Source organism: Rhineura floridana, chromosome 1 (genome assembly GCF_030035675.1).
Source record: "Rhineura floridana isolate rRhiFlo1 chromosome 1, rRhiFlo1.hap2, whole genome shotgun sequence".
Classification (NCBI taxonomy): domain Eukaryota; kingdom Metazoa; phylum Chordata; class Lepidosauria; order Squamata; family Rhineuridae; genus Rhineura; species Rhineura floridana.
The window spans coordinates 316,600,856-316,621,343 of NC_084480.1; the positions used below are offsets into that span (position 1 = coordinate 316,600,856).

A 20,488-nucleotide genomic window follows, 5' to 3' on the forward strand; every position below is an offset into this window, starting at 1 on the left:
CTTTTCCTCTCACCAAGCACCCTGTCCAGACGGCAACTGGTCTGGAATGTCTCCACCTTGTATTGGGCCAGGGAGACAGACTAGGAATACTGTTGGTGTACCGTCCACCTTGCTGCCCAACAGCTTCCTTAGCTGAGCTGACAGAGGTAGTCTCAGAGGTGCTGTTGAGATCCCCTAGACTTTTGGTACTGGGGGATTTCAACGTCCATGCCGGGGCTGTCTTATCTGGCGCAGCTCAGGACTTCATTGCCTCCATGACAACAATGGGGCTGTCTCAATTTTCTACTGGCCCAACGCATGTGTCGGGACATACTCTTGATCTAATCTTCGCCACTGGACATGGAGATGGTGATCTGGTGGTGGGGTGTTTTTCATCTACCCCATTGTCATGGACAGATCACCGCTTGTTGAGATTTAGACTCACAGCGGCTCTTTCCCTCTGCAAAGGTGGAGGATCTATTAAGTTGATCCGCTCCCGGAGCCGGATGGATCCCGTAGGTTTTCAGAGGGCTCCGGGAGATTTTCCGGCTGATAGGACTGGTGCTCCTGTTGAGGCCTTGGTCGCACTGTGGAATACGGAACTGACCCGGGCTATTGACACGATCGCTCCCGCGCGCCCCCTCCGGTGTAGAGCTCATACAGCTCCGTGGTATACTCCGGAGCTGAGAGCGATGAAACATGAGAGGAGGAGGCTGGAGTGCAGATGGAGGAAAACTCCCAGTGGATACAATCATGCCTTGGTAAGTGCCACCAATAAGTTGTATACAAAAGCGGTAAGGACAGCAAAGAAGCTCTATTTTGCTGTCTCTATTAGATCATCTTTATGCCGCCCAGCGGAGCTTTTTAAAGTCGTGCGAGGGCTCTTACACTCTGGCCCCCACGATACTACGGAAACATCGGAAGCCCGCTGCAACGAAATTGCTGGACACTTTCAAGATAAGATCGCATGTATCCGCAGGGACCTTGACTCTGATGTTGTGACAGATGAATCCATTGAAGTGTCCGGAGCACGGCCTTGTCTTTCTTTATTGGATGAGTTTCAGTTGGTGCAGCTCGAGGAAGTGGACAAGGTGCTTGGAATGGTTCGGGCAACCACGTCTGTTCTGGATCCTTGCCCATCTTGGCTAGTGAAAGCTAGCAGGGCTGGGACCACCGGTTGGGCCAAGGAAGTGGTTAACGCCTCCTTGAGGGAGGGAGTAGTCCCTGGTAGCCTCAAGGAGGCAGTAGTGAGACCTCTTTTAAAGAAACCCTCCTTGGACCCAGATAATTTGAATAACTATAGACCGGTGACGAATGTCCCTTTTTTGGGCAAGGTTTTGGAGCGGGTGGTTGCCAGCCAACTCCAGGCGCTCTTGGATGAAACCGATTATCTAGATCCGTTTCAATCCGGTTTCAGGCCTGGTTTTGGCACCGAAACAGCCTTGGTCGCCCTGTATGATGACCTTTGTCGGGAGAGGGACAGGGGGAGTGTGACTCTGTTGATTCTCCTTGATCTCTCAGCAGCGTTTGATACCATCGACCATGGTATCCTCCTAGGGAGACTCGCGGAGTTGGGTGTCGGGGGCACTGCTTGGCAGTGGTTCCGCTCCTACTTCGCGGATCGTCACCAGAAGGTAGTGCTTGGGGAACATCACTCGACACCATGGACTCTCCATTGTGGAGTCCCCCAGGGATCGGTCTTGTCCCCCATGCTTTTCAACATCTACATGCAGCCGCTGGGTGCAGTCATCAGGAGTTTTGGAGTGCGTTGCCATCAGTACGCTGATGACACGCAGCTCTATTTCTCCTTTTCATCTTCCTCAGGTGAGTCGTTGCCTGACCGCGATAATGGACTGGATGAGAGCTAATAAACTGAGACTCAATCCAGACAAGACCGAGACATTGTTGGTGAACGCCTTCCCTGTTCAGATGGTGGATGCTTACCCTGTTCTGGATGGGGTTACACTCCCCCTGAAAGAACAGGTACGTAGTTTGGGGGTCCTTCTCGACTCTTCCTTGTCTCTTGAGGCCCAAGTGGCCTCGGTGGCACGGAATGCATTTTACCATCTTCGTCTGGTAGCCCAACTACGCCCCTATCTGGACAGGGACGACCTCGCCTCCGTTGTCCACGCTCTGGTAACTTCAAGATTGGATTACTGTAATGCGCTCTACGTAGGGCTGCCCTTGAAGACAGTTCGGAAGCTTCAGCTGGTGCAGAATGCAGCTGCCAAATTATTGACGAGGACCAGTCGGTCTTCGCATATAACACCTGTCCTGGCGCGTCTGCACTGGCTTCCTATTTGCTTCTGGGCAAGATTCAAGGTGCTGGTTTTGACCTATAAAACCTTACACGGCGTGGGACCTCAATACCTTGTGGAACGCCTCTCTCGCTATGAACCTACCCGTTCACTTCGTTCAGAATCTAAGGCCCTCCTCCGGGTACCAGCTCATCGGGAAGCCCGGAGGGTGGTTACGAGATCTAGGGCCTTTTCTGTGGTGGCCCCTGAGTTGTGGAACAGCCTCCCCGAAGAGGTACACCTGGCGCCTACACTTCCATCTTTTCGGCGCCAGGTAAAGACCTTTTTATGCTCCCAGGCATTTTAATCTTAATCTTTTTTAATCTTTTAATCTGTATTTTTAATTTTTGTAGTATTTATTTTGTTTTTGCTGTGTTTTTTGTTGTTTGTTTGTATATGTTTTTGTATTTTTATTATGATATATTGTATTTTATCTTGTTTGTTCACCACCCTGAGAGCTATTTTGCTAAGGTATATAAATTGAAATAATAAATAAATAAATAAAAAGAGGACCATGAGAAACTAATTCTAAGGGCATGATGATTCATATTCCCAAAACCTGGGCCTCACCTTATGGTGAATAGGAAGGCCTTCCTAACCCACCTTCTCCTGGGCCCCACAACTCAGGTGTGGCAAACAAGCCTCAATAACATTCCATATGCAGGCTAAAGTCTGCACAACCCAGAGCAGCTGATGCCCAGAAATGACCTTCACCTTCAAAGGTGTCTAAGGGTGCTCACCTGTTTCCTTATCTAACATTCCCCATGAGACGTGGCCAGAGGCCCTCAGAGGCATGCCCATGCTCCAAACACACAAGCAGCCTCATCTTGCCCCCTCCCAAGATGGCCATAACAACACTCCCAGATGCTGCATTGCACAGCTGGTGGGAGCCGACAACTGTTAAGAAAACATGTGACGGAAGCCAGCATGGATGAGAGTGCTGGTTCCACGTCCTCACTGTCATTTCTGTTGCCCTCCAGTTCATGGAGGGTGACTGCCTGAGCCTCCTGTACTAGTGGAGGCTCTCTGCACATTTTAGAACACTGGAAAAAAAAACAGGTGTCACCATGAGGGTTGCCAGGTTTGGGAGTGTTCTCTCTGGGTCTCCGGGTGAGCCACCCAATCCCGAGACTCTTAGCTTTCAGTAAACAATTTCAGTTATTATTATAATAAAAGTGTACATGCAGTTTTTTAAATTACTTGAAAAAATAGCATTTCCTTTCAAATAATTTAGCTAAAGATGCCAAGGACTGAACAATCTTCAAAAAGGGATCCAGGGGGGATCCCAGAAATTACAGGCCAGTTAGCTTAACTTCTGTCCCTGGAAAACTGGTAGAAAGTATGATTAAAGCTAGATTAACTAAGCACATAGAAGAACAAGCCTTGCTGAAGCAGAGCCAGCATGGCTTCTGCAAGGGAAAGTCCTGTCTCAGTAACCTATTAGAATTCTTTGAGAGTGTCAACAAGCATACAGATAGAGGTGATCCAGTGGACATAGTGTACTTAGACTTTCAAAAAGCGTTTGACAAGGTACCTCACCAAAGGCTTCTGAGGAAGCTTAGCAGTCATGGAATAAGAGGAGAGGTCCTCTTGTGGATAAGGAATTGGTTAAGAAGCAGAAAGCAGAGAGTAGGAATAAACGGACAGTTCTCCCAATGGAGGGCTGTAGAAAGTGGAGTCCCTCAAGGATCGGTATTGGGACCTGTACTCTTCAACTTGTTCATTAATGACCTAGAATTAGGAGTGAGCAGTGAAGTGGCCAAGTTTGCTGACGACACTAAATTGTTCAGGGTTGTTAAAACAAAAAGAGATTGCGAAGAGCTCCAAAAAGATCTCTCCAAACTGAGTGAATGGGCGGGAAAATGGCAAATGCAATTCAATATAAACAAGTGTAAAATTATGCATATTGGAGCAAAAAATCTTAATTTCACATATACGCTCATGGGGTCTGAACTGGCGGTGACCGACCAGGAGAGAGACCTCGGGGTTGTAGTGGACAGCACGATGAAAATGTCGACCCAGTGTGCGGCAGCTGTGAAAAAGGCAAATTCCATGCTAGCGATAATTAGGAAAGGTATTGAAAATAAAACAGCCGATATCATAATGCCGTTGTATAAATCTATGGTGCGGCCGCATTTGGAATACTGTGTACAGTTCTGGTCGCCTCATCTCAAAAAGGATATGATAGAGTTGGAAAAGGTTCAGAAGAGGGCAACCAGAATGATCAAGGGGATGGAGCGACTCCCTTACGAGGAAAGGTTGCAGCATTTGGGGCTTTTTAGTTTAGAGAAAAGGCGGGTCAGAGGAGACATGATAGAAGTGTATAAAATTATGCATGGCATTGAGAAAGTGGATAGAGAAAAGTTCTTCTCCCTCTCTCAGAATACTATTATTATTATTATTTTATTCAGTTTCTATACCACCCACAGCCAACGGCTCTCTGGGCAGTGAACAGCATGAATATAAAATACAATATGATAAAACCACATAATAACTACCGCACACATAACAGAAATACCCAAAAGCTAAAACATATTACACAATTAATTTAGTATACCAGAGTGTTATAAATATACTAAAATATATTAAAATGTATTAAAATGCCTGTGAAAAGAGGTAAGTTTTAACCTGGCGCCGAAAAGAAAGCAATGTTGGCGCCAGGTGCACCTCATCAGAGAGACTATTCCATAGTTTGGGGGCCACCACTGAGAAGGCCCTAGATCTTGTCATCATCCTCCGAGCCTCTCTATGAGTCGGAACCCGGAGGAGGGCCTTCGATGTTGCACGCAGTGTACGGGTAGATTCATATCGGGAGAGGCGTTCCATCAGGTATTGCGGACCCGCGCCGTGTAAGGCTTTATAGGTCAAAACCAACACTTTGAATCTGGCCCGGAAACATATAGGCAGCCAGTGCAAACGGGCCAGAACAGGTGTTATATGTTCAGATCATTTAGTCCTAGTCAACAATCGGGCCGCAGCGTTTTGCACGAGCTGCAGTTTCCGAACCATCTTCAGAGGTAGCCCCACGTAAAGCGCATTGCAGTAGTCCAGTCTTGAGGTTACCAGAGCATGGATAACTGAGGCGAGGTCGTCGCTGCTCAGATAGGGACGTAGCTGAGCTACCAACCGAAGTTGGTAGAACGCACTTCATGCCACCGAGGCTACCTGGGCCTCAAGTGACAATGAAGGATCTAAAAGAACTCCCAGACTACGAACCTGCTCCTTCAGGGGGAGTGTAACCACGTCCAGGACAGGTTGAGTATCCACCATCTGATCAGAGAAATCGCTCACTAACAGCATCTCAGTCTTGTCTGGATTGAGTTTCAATTTATTAGCTCTCATCCAGTCCATTATTGCGGCCAGGCAACGATTCAGTACATTGACAGCCTCACCTGAAGAAGATGAAAAGGAGAAGTAGAGCTGCGTGTCATCAGCATATTGATGGCTACGCACTCCAAAACTCCTGATGACCGCCCCCAGTGGCTTCATGTAGATGTTAAAGAGCATGGGGGACAGAACTGACCCCTGCGAGACCCCATACTGGAGAACCCAGGGTGTCAAGCAATGCTCCCCAAGCACTACCTTCTGGAGCCGACCTACCAAGTAGCAGCGGAGCCACTGCCAGGCAGTACCTCCAACTCCCAACTCCATAAGTCGCTCCAGAAGGATACCATGGTCGATGGTATCAAAAGCAGCTGAGAGATCAAGGAGAATCAACAGGGTTACACTCCCCCCGTCCCTCTCCCGACATAGGTCATCGTACAGGGCGACCAAGGCTGTCTCAGTACCAAAACCGGGCCTGAAACCGGATTGAAATGGATCTAGATAATCGGTTTCATCCAAAAGTGTCTGGAGCTGGTTAGCAGCCACCCGCTCCAAGACCTTGCCCAGGAATGGAACATTCGCTACCGGCCTATAGTTATTTAGGTTTTCTGGATCCAAGGAAGACTTCTTTAGAAGTGGTCTAACAGCCGCCTCTTTCAGGCAGCTGGGGACCACTCCCTCTCACAAGGAGGCATTTATCACTTCCCTGGCCCAGCCGGCAGTACCATCCCTGCTAGCTTTTACCAGCCAAGAGGGGCAAGGATCCAGAGCAGAAGTGGTCGCACGCACCAGTCCAAGCACTTTGTCAACTTCCTCAAGCTGCACCAATTGAAACTCATCCAATAAATGAGGACAAGACTGTGTTCTGGATGCCTCATTAGGTTCAACTGCTGTAATATTGGAGTCTAAGTCCTGGCGGATGCATAAAATCTTGTCCTGGAAGTGCCTAGCGAACTCATTGCAACGAGCTTCCAATGACTCTATAGTGTCCCGAGGACCAGAATGTAATAGCCCTCGGACAACCTTAAAGAGCTCTGCTGGGCGGCAGAGAGATGACTTGATAGTAGCAGCAAAATATACTAGAACTCGTGGACATTCAAAGAAGCTGAATGTTGGAAGATTCAGGACAGACAAAAGGAAGTACTTCTTTACTCAGCACATAGTTAAACTATGGAATTTGCTCCCACAAGATGCAGTAATGGCCACCAGCTTGGATGGCTTTAAAAGAAGATTAGACAAATTCATGGAGGACAGGGCTATCAATGGCTACTAGCCATGATGGCTGTGCTCTGCCACCCTAGTCAGAGGCAGCATGCTTCTGAAAACCAGTTGCCGGAAGCCTCAGGAGGGGAGAGTGTTCTTGCACTCGGGTCCTGCTTGCGGGCTTCCCCCAGGCACCTGGTTGGCCACGGTGAGAACAGGATGCTGGACTAGATGGGCCACTGGCCTGATCCAGCAGGCTCTTCTTATGTTCTTATGTAAGGAAACAAAGACCACATGATCTACCACAGAACTGTAGGCATCCTTTTCTGAAACTTCACTTTCTTGAATAACTACTGTCAAAACAGGCAACAGTGACAAAGATGGATAAATGGTCTGAAAATATAAGGAAGCTCCTAATTATTTCAGTTTGAAATTAAGAGTTGCCCTCAAATTTGATGAGTGGGTATAATTGGGGTGTGTGGGGGAGAATTTCACGGACAATAAAAATGTTGAGAAGATTATAGTGTTTTATATATAGATTTATTTATGTACAAGTCTACATAGCATGCCTTTCCTGAGCAGAGTCCATGAAAGATAACAGTATAATGACAACTAAACAGCAAATATAAAATTGGAGTGTAAAATGAGCTATTAAAACTAATTTCATTAAGATGGCTTCCAGAACGTTGAAAACAAGTCATTAAAAAAAAAGCTAATGTAGTTATGCCTTAAAAGTCCCTAATGGCAAATAACAGGTTGTGTGTTGATCTTTGGTGGGAAAGCGGCATGGTAAGGAAAGATCAGACCCACTTTTCCCCATGTCATAGCACCAGTTTGGATCAGGGCCCCAAGTAAGGGAAATTTCTAAAGCAACTACACCAATGAAACCAAGCCCGGTGTGGTACAGGTCTCTGTTTAAACTAAAATCATTGTACAGCCCAAGAATATAAACTCTTTGTCTGCTAAACTCTAATGGCTGCTGATTAGGTTCTAAAATAAAATTTTAAAAAATGACATCACTTTACTATTGGCAAGATCACATCACTGCATTTCCACCAAAACTAAAAGGCACTTTCACACTAGCCCAAATTAGCTTCCAAGAAGAACTACACTGGAACATTTTTCAAGCCAAGTATATTTCCCAAACCCATGCTAAATTGTGGTGGGGATTTTTTTAGTATAGTAGAACTCCCACAAAGGACTGCACACATTTGATATTTCCAGAGCTTGGAAAAGTTACTTTTTTTGAACTACAACTCCCATCATCCCAGCCATCATGGCCACTGGATTGGGCTGATGGGAGTTATAGTGCAAAAAAGCAACTTTTCCAAGCTCTGAATATTTCTCTGTGTTTTCCAAACATCCCCTCACGGCCGAACCAATGAAGTGCCAAGGGGCTTCCAGCTTTCCTGCAATGATGGTTACTGACCTCAATCTGCTGGATGGCTTCTTCTCGCTGGCGGATGACCTCCAGGTCCTCCTCTGTGATTTCGGAGAGCAGCGCATGCTCTTGGTTCTGTTCCAGCCATGCACTATCTCCACCATTGAAGATCTTTTCATCGTCAGCCAGGTCGGAGAAAGGAGTCCTGGGACTTTGCTGAGGTGGAGAAAATATAGCAGGTTTTAGAACAGCTGGACTTCCAAATCCGGAGGCACACTTCCCAAAGGAGGAACAGGTCAGAAAGAAAACATTACGCCACAATAAGAGGGCCGACAGTGCTGTAGCGAAACAAATAAATAAACCAACAAAAAACTGTTCAACGGAGAAAGTTGCCTTATAATGAGACAGACCCTTGATCAATTTAGCTCAGTATTGTCTAGCGGCTTTCCAGGGGTTTCAGTGTGAGTCTCTCCCAGCCCTACCTAAAGATGTTGGGGATTGAAACTGGCGCCTTTTTGCATGCAAAGCCGATGCTCTACCGTTGAGCCACAGACTTTCTCCTAGCATCAAGTTGCTCCCCCGTCCCCCAGATATAAGGAATACTGTAGCATATCCCATGGCCCTCGTTGTTGTTATGTGCCTCCAAGTCGATTACAACTTACGGCAACCCTATGAATCAGCAACCTCCAAGAGCATCTGTCATGAACCACCCTGTTCAGATCTTGTAAGTTCAGGTCTGTGGCTTCCTTTATGGAATCAACCCATCTCTTGTTTGGCCTTCCTCTTTTTCTACTCCCTTCTGTTTTTCCCAGCATTATTGTCTTCTCTAGCGAATCATGTCTTCTCATGATGTGTCCAAAGTATGATAACCTCAGTTTCATCATTTTAGCTTCTAATGACAGTTCTGGTTTAATTTGTTCTAACACCCAATTATTTGTCTTTTTTGCGGTCCATGGTATGCGCAAAGCTCTCCTCCAGCACCACATTTCAAATGATTTTTCTCTTATCTGCATTTTTCACTGTCCAGCTTTCACATCCATACATACCATGGCCCTTAGTACCTGTAATATTGGTACAGCATCCAGGGATAACATTTATGGCACAAAAAGAAGGGCCAGGTTATCTTGTTAAAGCAGTTCCAGAGCTCAGCAAGGATCAGTCCCTCTTTGCACACATCCAACTGCATTGTCACAGCTCACCTGATCTTGGCCACACAATATGGCAGAAAGTGGCCCTAAACCAGATTGTAGGAGGAGCTGGAGAGGAAAGAGAGCACCCACCATCTTGGCATATCCACTCAAATCCTATAAAATCATTTTTTTAAAAAAGATATTTGGGGGGAAGACCACCAGATTTTCTAGAGTGTCCAAAGCCATTCATAGACACCATCTCACCTATCCTTACTAGAGATGTCAATTAAGTTCTACAACTTTGGACTTTGTTGTGAGCTTTAGGGGGCTTGCAAAAGGCAGCCTCTCAAAAGAGGGGCAAGCTTTAAGAGTCCCAAAGTTCTTCTCTGTCTTGAAATAAAATGCCAGCAAATGCACAACCCTCAGTCCTCATCCATTTTGGAGGTGTTTGTGTGGAGGCAGATGTTTGTTAAGAACACAAGAAGAGTCCTGCTGGATCAGGCCAGTGGCCCCTCTAGTCCAACATCCTGTTCTCACAGTGTCTAACCATATGCCTGTGGGAAGCCCGCAAGCAGGACTTGAGCACAAGAGACCTCTCCCCTCCTGCGGATTCCAGCAACTGTTAATGAAGCATACTGCCTCCCACAGTGATCTCTCTCACACAGACACACAGATCAAGGAAAGAGGGCCTCTGGGATATTGCAGAGTGTGAAAACAATGATTTGCCTAAAACAATTTAGGAACTCCATGCTTAGGCAAGATTTGAACTAGGGATTTCATAACAGTCCATGTGACTGCATCAGTAACTACTGAGTCCATTAGGTTACTGAACATGCCATGTATGATGATCCATATATTTTGAAAAATATATAAACATGTTAATAGAAAATAAGCCTCACTAGTAATTTGAAAGATAACCAATAATTTAACAGGGTTTATAAATTCAAATGCTGGAAAATGGAATGACTCCTTAAAGGGGCATACTGTGAAATTAAAACTTACATGTTAATGCAGTTCCATCAATTTGAAGGGTGTGGGGTTTTTTGCCCTCAAACATAGCTTAAAGCACTGAGATATGTATGTGTAATTATGCATTTTAAAAATGTCTATTTTGCTGATAATGTAAGCATTAATTATATATGTATAATCATTATGTATATTTCAATGGTGATATTTCCTCCATCTTTGTAGTGATCTGGGTGCCAGTTAGGATAGGATTATCCATTCATGGAGTAAATTTATATTCAAAATTGGTTATTACTTTAACGGGGTATTGCAGCTCTACTCAATATGCAATTTAAATTAACAAATGCACACCCACAAGCTTGAATACAGAAACAAAGATTGTGTATGTGTATGGGAGATAAAGAGAGAGGGAGGAGAGAGTGGAAGACTGAACAAATAAAGGGAAAATAAATTAAATGGCTTTTAAAATGGAATTCAGTTGCTATTCTGAACCAATATTATACATGTAGGTGGGTTGTTGTTGTTTAATTGTGTTGTTTTTATAGTATGATTGTGTGTGTGTGTGTTTTAGCAATGCTGTAAAGTTGCAACCTCCTTCTGCCTTACCCCCCCCCCACCAGTAAGCAACAGCAATCCACCTGTTGGGTGCCTTCCCAGTCACCCACCCCCAGCGAGAGAAAGGCCTTTCTAATCCAGCATCCTGATAGCCTTATCCTCCACAAATTTGTCGAATCTCCTTTTACATCATCCAGTAACCACCGTCAACACAACTTAGATTCATTTGTTAATTCTGGATCCATTGTTTTACATTTTGTATGCTTTTTGCTACATTGATTTTTTTTTTAATAGAAAAGCCCAACAGAAATGTTGCAATTAGTAAAAAGAAAATTATGGCAAAAAGAGTGAGAGGTGGGCTCGTGAGCTAGGAGCCGTTCTCTGGCTCTGGCCGGTTTGACAACTTCAGCCCCTTTTGGACAGAGATGACTTGGCCACAGTCCTTCGTGCTCTGGTTAAATTCCAGACTGGGTGATTGTGATGTGCTCTTTGTGGGGCTGCCCTTGAAGACGAGACAGAAACTTCAACTGGTCCCAAATGCAGCAGCCAGATTACTGGGTGGAGTTGTCTTCAGATCTCATATAACCCCTGTTCTAAAACAGTTGCCTTGGTTGCCAGTTCATTTCTGGGCCCAATTTAAGGTGTTCATGTTTGTGTTTAAAGCCTTAAACAACTTAGATCCCAAATATCTGAATGACTGCCTCTTTCCCTACAGACTTTCTCAAGTAATAAGATCAGCAGAGGGGGCCTTCTTGGTAGTTCCATTGCCCCCAGATGTCTGGGGAGGGGTGGCCCAGCAGAGGGCATTCTCTGTGGTAGCCCCTAAATTGTGGCATTCCCTCCTCACAGAGGAGGAAGGAAGACCTGGTGTCTTCACTGTACAGCTTTCACTGTATGCTGAAGACACATCTCTTCACCTTGGCCTTTGACACAGGAGATAGAAATTTGAGGACCCTCTGTGGATGTAGATGTGGTTTGTTTCCAACTGTTCTTAATGATGCATTTTATGTTGTTGGGACTTGACCTGGGACCTACTGGTGATAATCAGCCCGAGAGCCCCATCCTGCTGGTGGGAGGCAGAACACAATGTACAATTTTTTGTATGCAATTTTAGTTGTTTAGATGTCATAGAGACCCTCCGTGGCGCAGAGTGGTAAGCGGCGGTAACGCAGCCGAACCTCTGCTCACGGCCGGAGTTCGATTCCAACGGAAGGAGGAAGTCAAATCTCTGGTAAAAGGGGTCTAGGTCCACTCAGCCTTCCATCCATCCGTGGTCAGTAAAATGAGTCCCCGGCATATGCTGGAGGGTAAAGAATGGCCGGGGAAGGAACTGGCAATCCCACCACATATATACGGTCTGCCTAGTAAGACGTCACCCTAAGAGTCGGAAACAACTCGCACTACAAGTGCAGGGACACATTTACCTTTACCTTAGATGTCGTATTCATCATTTAGCGCTTGTGTGTTTGCTGCCCTGCGCTCCTTTGGGAGTATATAAATAAATGCATTTATTGGAGACTTCCGGGAAGGGTGACTTCGCTTGTGCCTGCTTTTGGGACGGGCTCCCGCCTCAAAAGAAGCTTATTCAGATATAAATCAGTCAGAACATTTTTTTTTTTGACTGATGAAATTTCTCCCAGGCAGGGAGAAACGTAGAGATCAACCTCAAAAGCCTGTTTTTGTTGGGAGGACTGGATTTCATTAATTTATGAGATAAGGTCCAGCCAACAATGCCGGACGGACTTCCGAACAAGCTCTATCTGTTTAAGCGATACGTTTATCTTTTCTTTAAAGAGAGAACGGACTAACAGGCAAGCACCCTTCTTTCTATTATTTTTTTTACTTGGTTTAAATTGTTGCAGTAAAAGGAGATTTGTCAGATTGATCGGCTTTGGACAACTTCTGGGTGAGCTATAACTCTTCTCTGTTATTCACGAAATTAACAGCTTATCTCTGTTTCTGTCGCAAAAAGCTGTCCTGGAAGTGCATGCTAAAGATATAAACAGAAGAGGGATTTCTATTCCTGATTTCTATTCCGAGGAATATTATATTGTCTGGGACTATTCTCTTTTTGGTCTATTTTATTTTGACGAATCTGCTTCTTCACGACGCCACTAACTGTTTTGATGCTGGGAACTAAATTTGTTTTGCATTCTTGAACATAGAGAGATAAGGCAGGTTGCTCTGTTTATACTGTGATGTCATCAAGCCTGGAATATTAACCCAATTGTTGCTGAAATAAGAAGTGGTTCTTCTTTATTTTTGTTTTGCTTTGTTTTCGTGGTTTTAAAAATGGCAATCAAGAAAGTGGCTGAGAATCTGGAAGTAACTATGTTTCAGAAAATAATGGATGAGATTGAGATAACGAAACAAACCCTGCGACAGGGTAGTAAGCAGTTGAACATTGAACTGAGCAAAATGACGCAGGAGCTTAAAGAAATAGGGGATCCTGTGAGAGAGGAGAATGAGATCAGAGATGAGAAAAGAAAAAATAAAGGGAAGATACAAGCCCTGGAGATTGGAACAAATGTGGAATTGGAAAAAGATCTGGAGTTTATGGATTTTAGAAATAAAATCTACTGTTTGGAATTTAACGTTATCTCTGAAGAAATTAATGAAGATATTAGAGATAAAGTTATCAATGGCTTGGATAATCTTCTGGACTGGAATGATGTGATGGAGCTTGATATAGAGAAAATCTATGGAATTAACTGCAGCCATGTGACAATGGAAAAACTCTTAAGAGATGAGCCAGTGCATTTTGTAAAAAAGAAGAACACAGATATGACTTTACAACAGTATTTCAGCAACTTATTCAGAATGGATGGCAAGAAAATATTTGGGATAGAGGAAATTCCCATCAGACTCTTATTATATGACTATGGCTACAACAGCAAGATTATTATGGAATACTGATAATGGAAGATTGGACACTGAAATTACTGGACTTAACAGGACTATTGAAGATGGAAGATGGAACTAATAGGGATAATGGAATAATGGCTATTGAAATTATTGGACCTAACAGATTCTGATGAGATGGCTTAATCGAAATGTTTATTTGGACTATGGTTATGACAATAAGATTATTATAATTATTAATGAGATGGATTAATTGACATGTTTATTTGGAGAAAAATTGATAGATATATTTCTTAAAGAATTGAAACCTCTCTTTGACTTTTTGTGGAAAGAATAAAGTAATGTTTATGAGATTTGATGATTAATTAAGATAACTACTGGAGGAAAGTGATTTTATAATATGATTTAAGAGACAGGATTGTTATATATTGTAGACCTATAACTGATTTGATATGTGACAAATGGGAAGTCAACATTTTATTTTTTTTGTTTAATCATTTTTGTTTTGTTTTGTTTTTTGTCTTTGAATGTTTTATGATTTTGTTTTTCTATGTTTTATGAAAATTTGAATAAAAATTATTGTAAAAAAAAACAAATGCATTTATTTATTAAATAGATAAATAATTTAATAAATATATAACATATAATCTTATAGTTGGAAGGGGCCTATAGGGCCATCAAGTCCAACCCCAGTGGTCTGGGCACTGTGGATGAGGTTGCTGGGGAGGAGCCCAGTAGTCTACCCACTGACAGCCCCATTGGCAGCACAGTCCTATGCTGCTTTTGCTCTCAAATCCCAAGCAACTGGCCTCTGAACCGGAAGGTTCTATGCCACTGTGACTAACACAGTCTTGAGCTCACTTCTTGATAATAATCCTTTTTCACAGCACCCCTGCCTCTTGTAATGGTTTGTTCAGTATTACAGGTTTATAATGGGCACCACTGCAGCAGCAGTAGATGGCTACCTTGGTAGATGGCAGAGCACCAAGAGGGTGGACCTCCCCCACCCATTTCCACTTTTCTAACCAGGGTGATGCAACTCCCAAAACACTTTAGCTCCCCCACCAATATCCCCAGAAGCAGAGAGAATGACTACAAAGCAGTTCTTGGAAAAGTTACTTTTTTAAAACTACAACTCCCATCAGCCCCAGCTAGCATGGCCACTGGATTGGGCTGATGGGAGTTGTAGTTCAAGAAAGTAACTTTTCCAAGCTCTGCTACAAAGTTATGGAACCAAGCTGGTGAGTGTATTGTGCTCATGGAGTTACATCCAGATAATTCACAGGTGGACAACCCATGGTCCTTGGCCACATTTCATGTGAACGACAAGAAGGAAAAATGGGGGAAGAAGAGAAAGAGAAAAGAAGAGAAGAGAAAGAGGTGGTAAAGAAAGGGAGAAAGGAATGGCAGAAAGAAAAATGAACATAAGAACGTAAGAAGAGCCTGCTGGATCAGGCCAGTGGCCCATCTAGTCCAGCAACCTGTTCTCATAGTGGCCAACCAGATGCCTCTTCTGGAAAGCCTGCAAGCAGGACCTGAGTGCAACAACACTCTCACTTCCTGCGGTTTCCAACAACTTGCACCCAGCTGCATACTGCCTCTGACAGTGAAGGCAGAGCAAAGTCATCCTGGCTAGTAGCCACTGATCACTTTTCCATGAATCTATCTAATCGTCTTTTAAAGCCATCCAAGTTGGTGGCCATCGCTGCTTCTTGTGGGAGTGAATTCTGGAGTTTAACTATGCACTGCATGAAGAAGGACTTTCTATGTGAAGAAGGACTGGAGGGAAGGAGAGAGATGAGAGTAGCAGAAAGAGAGAAAAGGGGGGGTGCTTATCTTCGGCTGGGATACCACCTACTGCCAATATATAGACCCCTTACAATTAACCCTGAGTGAATATTTTATTTATTATTACATTTATATCCCACCTTTCCTCCAAGAAGCTCAAGGTGTCATACATGGTTCCCCGCTCTCCATTTTATTCTCACAACTACCCTGTGAGGTAGGTTAGGATGAGGGACAGATACTGGCCCAAGATCACCCAGAAAGTTTCATGGCCAAGCAGGGATTTGAAACCTGGTCTCCTAGGTTTCAGTCTGACACTTCAACCACATCACTACACCACCTCTGTCTCTCTCTCTCTGAATACAGCCCTTGACAGCTGAAAAGGTTTTCCAGCTCTAAGATAATTGTTCCCTCACTGCGCATGGATGGAACAGCAGAGCTCTTTTTGCAAGCATAGGATTTTTTTTTAAAAGCCCTACAGTTACACCTGAGAAAACAGCAGGCAGCCGACTGCATCGGTGTGCCTTGTTAACAGCCATAGTGAACACCTCCAGTTTATCCCGTACATTAAGCATCCAGTGTCTATGGCTTAAAAAAAAATCTTAGAATTGGAAGGCACAGGGAGAAAACAAAAATAAACTAAATGCAGAATGGCAGCTGGTTTATCCCTGAACAGATTCTTCTTCTTCTTTGTTTTCTCAATCAAGACTTTGTGAGTGCCTGCCACCCTGGCTTCTTAAATCCACAGAGGAGATGTTGACCTCCACCATGTCTCTAGTCCCTGCCGCTGACCTGTCTGTGCTTCCAGCTAGCACAAATTCATTAAGTACTCAACAGAAGACAGGTGGAAGGGGAGCAAGCCATTTGGAGTGGGTTGGGGTGGGAAGACTGAGGTTCTGAGATCAGAAGTTTTTTTAAAAAAATAGCTGCCACTCTAGTGGCAGTTCTAGTGTTATGAAAAAGGGAGAAAACCTTGTCTCTATCTACTTTCTACCTGCCATGCATAACTTTATACACTTCTATCATGTTGTCTCTGACTCTCCTTTCCTTTAAGGTAAAAAAGCCCCAAATGCTGCAACCTTTCCTCACAGAGGATCATTCTGGTTGCCCTTTTCTAACTCTACAACATCCTTTTTGAGGTAAAGCAACTACAACTGAACACAGTATTCCAAGTGTGGATGCACCATAGATTTATACAATGGCATTATAATACTGCCAGTTTTATTTTCAGTATCTTTCCTAATGATCCCTAGCATGGAATTTGCCTTTTTTTCACAGCTGCCACACACTTGGCTGACATCTTCATCGAGCGATCCGCTACGACCCGACATCTCGTTCCTGGTCAGTCACTACCAGTTTAGACCCCATGACCATATATGTGAAATTAAGATTGTTTTGCTCCAATATGCATAACTTTGCACTTGTTTACATTGAATTGCCATTTTACTGCCCCTTCACTCAGTTTGGAGAGATCCTTTTGGAGCTCTTCGCAAAATGGTGTGAGCTCCGCACGGCCCTGGAAAACCAGGGTTCTAAACTGTCCTGGCTCCTGTCCCAAAACACCACTGTCCCAAAAGTAACAGAGAGAGAGATTTATTTGGGACAGCTTGGTACAGGTTCAGAAATCAAGAGTCTCAGAGCAGGGTCTGGAGTGCAAGGCTGGATGGTAGCTGCAAAGATGTCCCCACAAGTCCCCACACCCTTCCCGCCTAGCTTTAAAAGAGCAAGACATGGCGGGCCCACTTGCAGGACTCTCACCCCGCACGGGAAGACCGTGCTCGCAGGTGGGCGCTTCTATGAAGCTGGCATAACTGTTTGTACTGCTGGATGCGGTGCTGAGGCCCTGGTGACAGGGCAGTCCCTCGCTCCTCCTCCTGCTCTGCTGCCGCTCCCATTGAATCACTGGCTCCTTCAGCACATAGTGATGCTTCCTGCTCGGGGGGGGGGACAAAAGCCAGAACCTCAGTCGCCCCTTCCCTAACAACCTGAGGCAAAGGTCTGGGTCCTCATCCTCCCACCTGGCTGGCTTCTCGCCTCGGCCTCCTCATCTGTCAAACACTGCCACTCCACTCCGGAGCCTGATGGACCTGAGGGGCTCATGACATAAGCCATGACAGGCAGCTTGCGTGACCATAAAAAGACTCCCTGCTGCAGAAGCTACTCCTCGAACTCATGGAGGGGGCAAGGGAGGCTGGGGGGGGGCAACAGAACTAGCACATTTATCCCCACTCTTCCCCATCCTGTGAGGGATTTAGAACACCTGACTAGGGCGAAACACACACACACTTCTGTATGTGGGAAACTAATACTAAGAAATGTTTTCTTTCATGGGGTGGGGCGGGGGAGCCAAACTATACCTTCCCACCTCAGCCACTGAGCGCACCTATGCTGCTGGACAAAGGTGTGCAGGTGTAACATTTGAGAAAAGTGCATGACTGTACATTCCGATGTACATAAGCCTCAACAGCATGGATGACATCCCAGAAAAAATCTGAGAACAATGCAGGCCTGCCCGTATTAGATTTCTCTCTCTCTCTCTCTCTCTCTCTCTCACACACACACACACACACACACACACACACACACACACACACACACTTTTATTAGACTAGCACAGCCATGGATGGATGCTCAGGGCCCTTGGAAATGGGATAAGCCTGTTGAGCAGGCATCTCAGTCAGACACAGCAGACAGTTGGCTAAAACTGGGCAGTGCCTCAGCCCTGCCTTACTTGAAAGTGTGTGGGTGTCTGTTGTCCAGCCCAGAAGGGGAAGAGAGCCTTTTCAGTTGTGGCTCCCCATTTGTGGAATACCATCCCCAGTGAGGTCCACCTGGAGTTGTTGCTGACTTCTTTTTGGCACCAGGTAAAAACTCCCCCCCCAGGCTTTTGATGGACTATGATGAGGTTTTTAGCGACTCGCTGTGCTGCTGAAGCTTTCTGATGCTGTTGTTGTGGGTTGTTTTGTGCAACTTGTATGAATTGCATGCATTTTTAATGGGTTTTGTGTAGATGTGTTTTTGTTGTAGGGTATTTTTAGTTACGCTTATGCTCTTAAATATGTTGTAAGTTGCTTGGAGAGAATCTTTTATTATTATTATTATTATTATTATTATTATTATTATTATTATTATACCCTTCTTCCCAGAATATATAGCCCCCCTACAAACACGTATTAAAAGATTCCCACCTGCTGTACTTTCCAGGAACAATTGAAGACATTTTTGTTTCGACCAGTTTCTTCCAGCTGGATAAAAGTGTTTCTGCCGTAGATGTTCATTTTGTATTGTTTTTAAATAAGCCTGTTTTGAATAGCCTGCTGGATCAGGCCAGTGGCCCATCTAGTCCAACATAATGTTCTCATAGTGGCCAACCAGATACCCATGGGAAACCCGCAGACATGACTGAGTGCAAAGGGCCCCCTCCCCTCCTGTAGTCTCCAGCAACTGGCATTTGGGAGCATGCTGCCTTCGCCTCTGGAGGCAAAGCATAGGCATCATGGCTAGTAGCCACTGATAGCCTTTTCCTCCATGAATTTATCAAATCCTCTTTTAAATCCATCCAAGCTGGTAGCAATCACTGCCTCTTGTGGGAGCAAATTCTGTAGTTTAACTATGTGTTGTGCAAAGATGTACTTTCTTTTCTCTGTTCTGAATCTCCCAACATTCAGCTTCATTGGATGTCAATGGGTGCTTGCGTTATGAGAGAGGGAGAAACACTTTTTTCAATTCACTTTCTCCATACTATGCATAGTTTTATACACTTCTATCATGTCACCTCTCACTTGCCTTTTTCTTTAAACCAAAAAGCCCCAAATGTTGCCACCTTTCTTCAGAGAGCTTTCAACATTCCAAATAGCCAACTCTAACCTCTAAATTTGCATTATCATTCTGTTCAAGGCAAAATTCATTGGTGAGTTTTACCATTTTTAGAGATTTATAGCAGTTTACTATAGTAAAATAAAAATTTTAAAAAACAGGCAAAAGGGATGCATACATTGATCTAACTATTCATTGATTGCTTTCAATGTTTGTTAGTGTCAAACATTTGGAGAGGCTGTATATAAATCTTAAAGTAACTAAATGGCCAGGAGTTATCCTGTGCTTTCCTGGCTTTTAGTTAAATTCCCTTATGAATGCTTTCCTACCTCTGTTCCTTCTTGTCATCCATACCTCTCCTCTTGTCTTTGCAACTTCCCAAAATAATCTGTCTTCTAAAAGAACAGAAAATACTCAAATAAGATTCATGTTAAAGTGTGAAAACTCAGAAAGTGTGCGATGAAATAAGTGTGGATAAATGCATTCTCTTTATGTATATTCACAATTCTGGGTGCAGATGGGCTTGTCTTTGTGCATAATTTGCTTTGGGGTTTTTTTGTTTTTGCTTCGCATGATGCTTTGAGGAATTTATGAAAACAAAAGGCCCTACTGGAAGGCGAAGAATTGGCACTCATGGGCAATTTCTGCCACTGTACTTTGGACTAATCTTGACTAGCACTTCAGTCAAGTTCACTGGAGTTGTTAACTTAAATTAAGAATTGGCATGCATTTTTAAATACACATCCAAGAGGTGAATCAGAGGCTAAAGTATATTAAAAGACAGTCTTAGGGTGAAGAGAAGGTTTGTGATTTACCTCTATTTCATCCCACGGGAAGTGATTTTCAAACACCATCAGGGTCTCTTATGGGTGGATTTTGCAGTTTTAATAAAATGAACAAGAAGAAATGGGTTTGCCAACCAGCTAGAAAGAGGGAGATAGTTTGAACTTTTTTGGTCTAATTCTCTTTTCAAGTCAGATAAAATATGCTGGTGGCTACCAATTTAGGCTACAATCCTAATCATTCAGAAACAAGTCCAAATGAATTCAGTGGGACTTACTCCCAGGTAAGTGGGGTTAGGAGTGCAGTCTCATGTGGATTTAAAAGGTAATTAGACAAATGGAGTGTCCACATTTAGAAGTAGCCAAACCCTGAATGTCAGAGGATATATGACGAGTAAAGAAGAAGCA

At 44.1% G+C, this 20,488-nt stretch overlaps 1 protein-coding gene across 3 annotated transcripts in view; it reads right to left on the reverse strand.

Moving 5' to 3' along the window:
- TSNARE1 (t-SNARE domain containing 1) overlaps positions 1–20,488 on the reverse strand; it is a 647,930-nt gene that overhangs the window by 251,553 nt on the left and 375,889 nt on the right. For all 3 annotated transcript variants that reach the window (XM_061608012.1, XM_061607992.1, XM_061608002.1), the window contains one exon: positions 8,233–8,400. In XM_061608012.1, the coding sequence (XP_061463996.1) occupies positions 8,233–8,400 (168 nt within the window). The remainder of the gene's footprint in view (positions 1–8,232; positions 8,401–20,488) is intronic.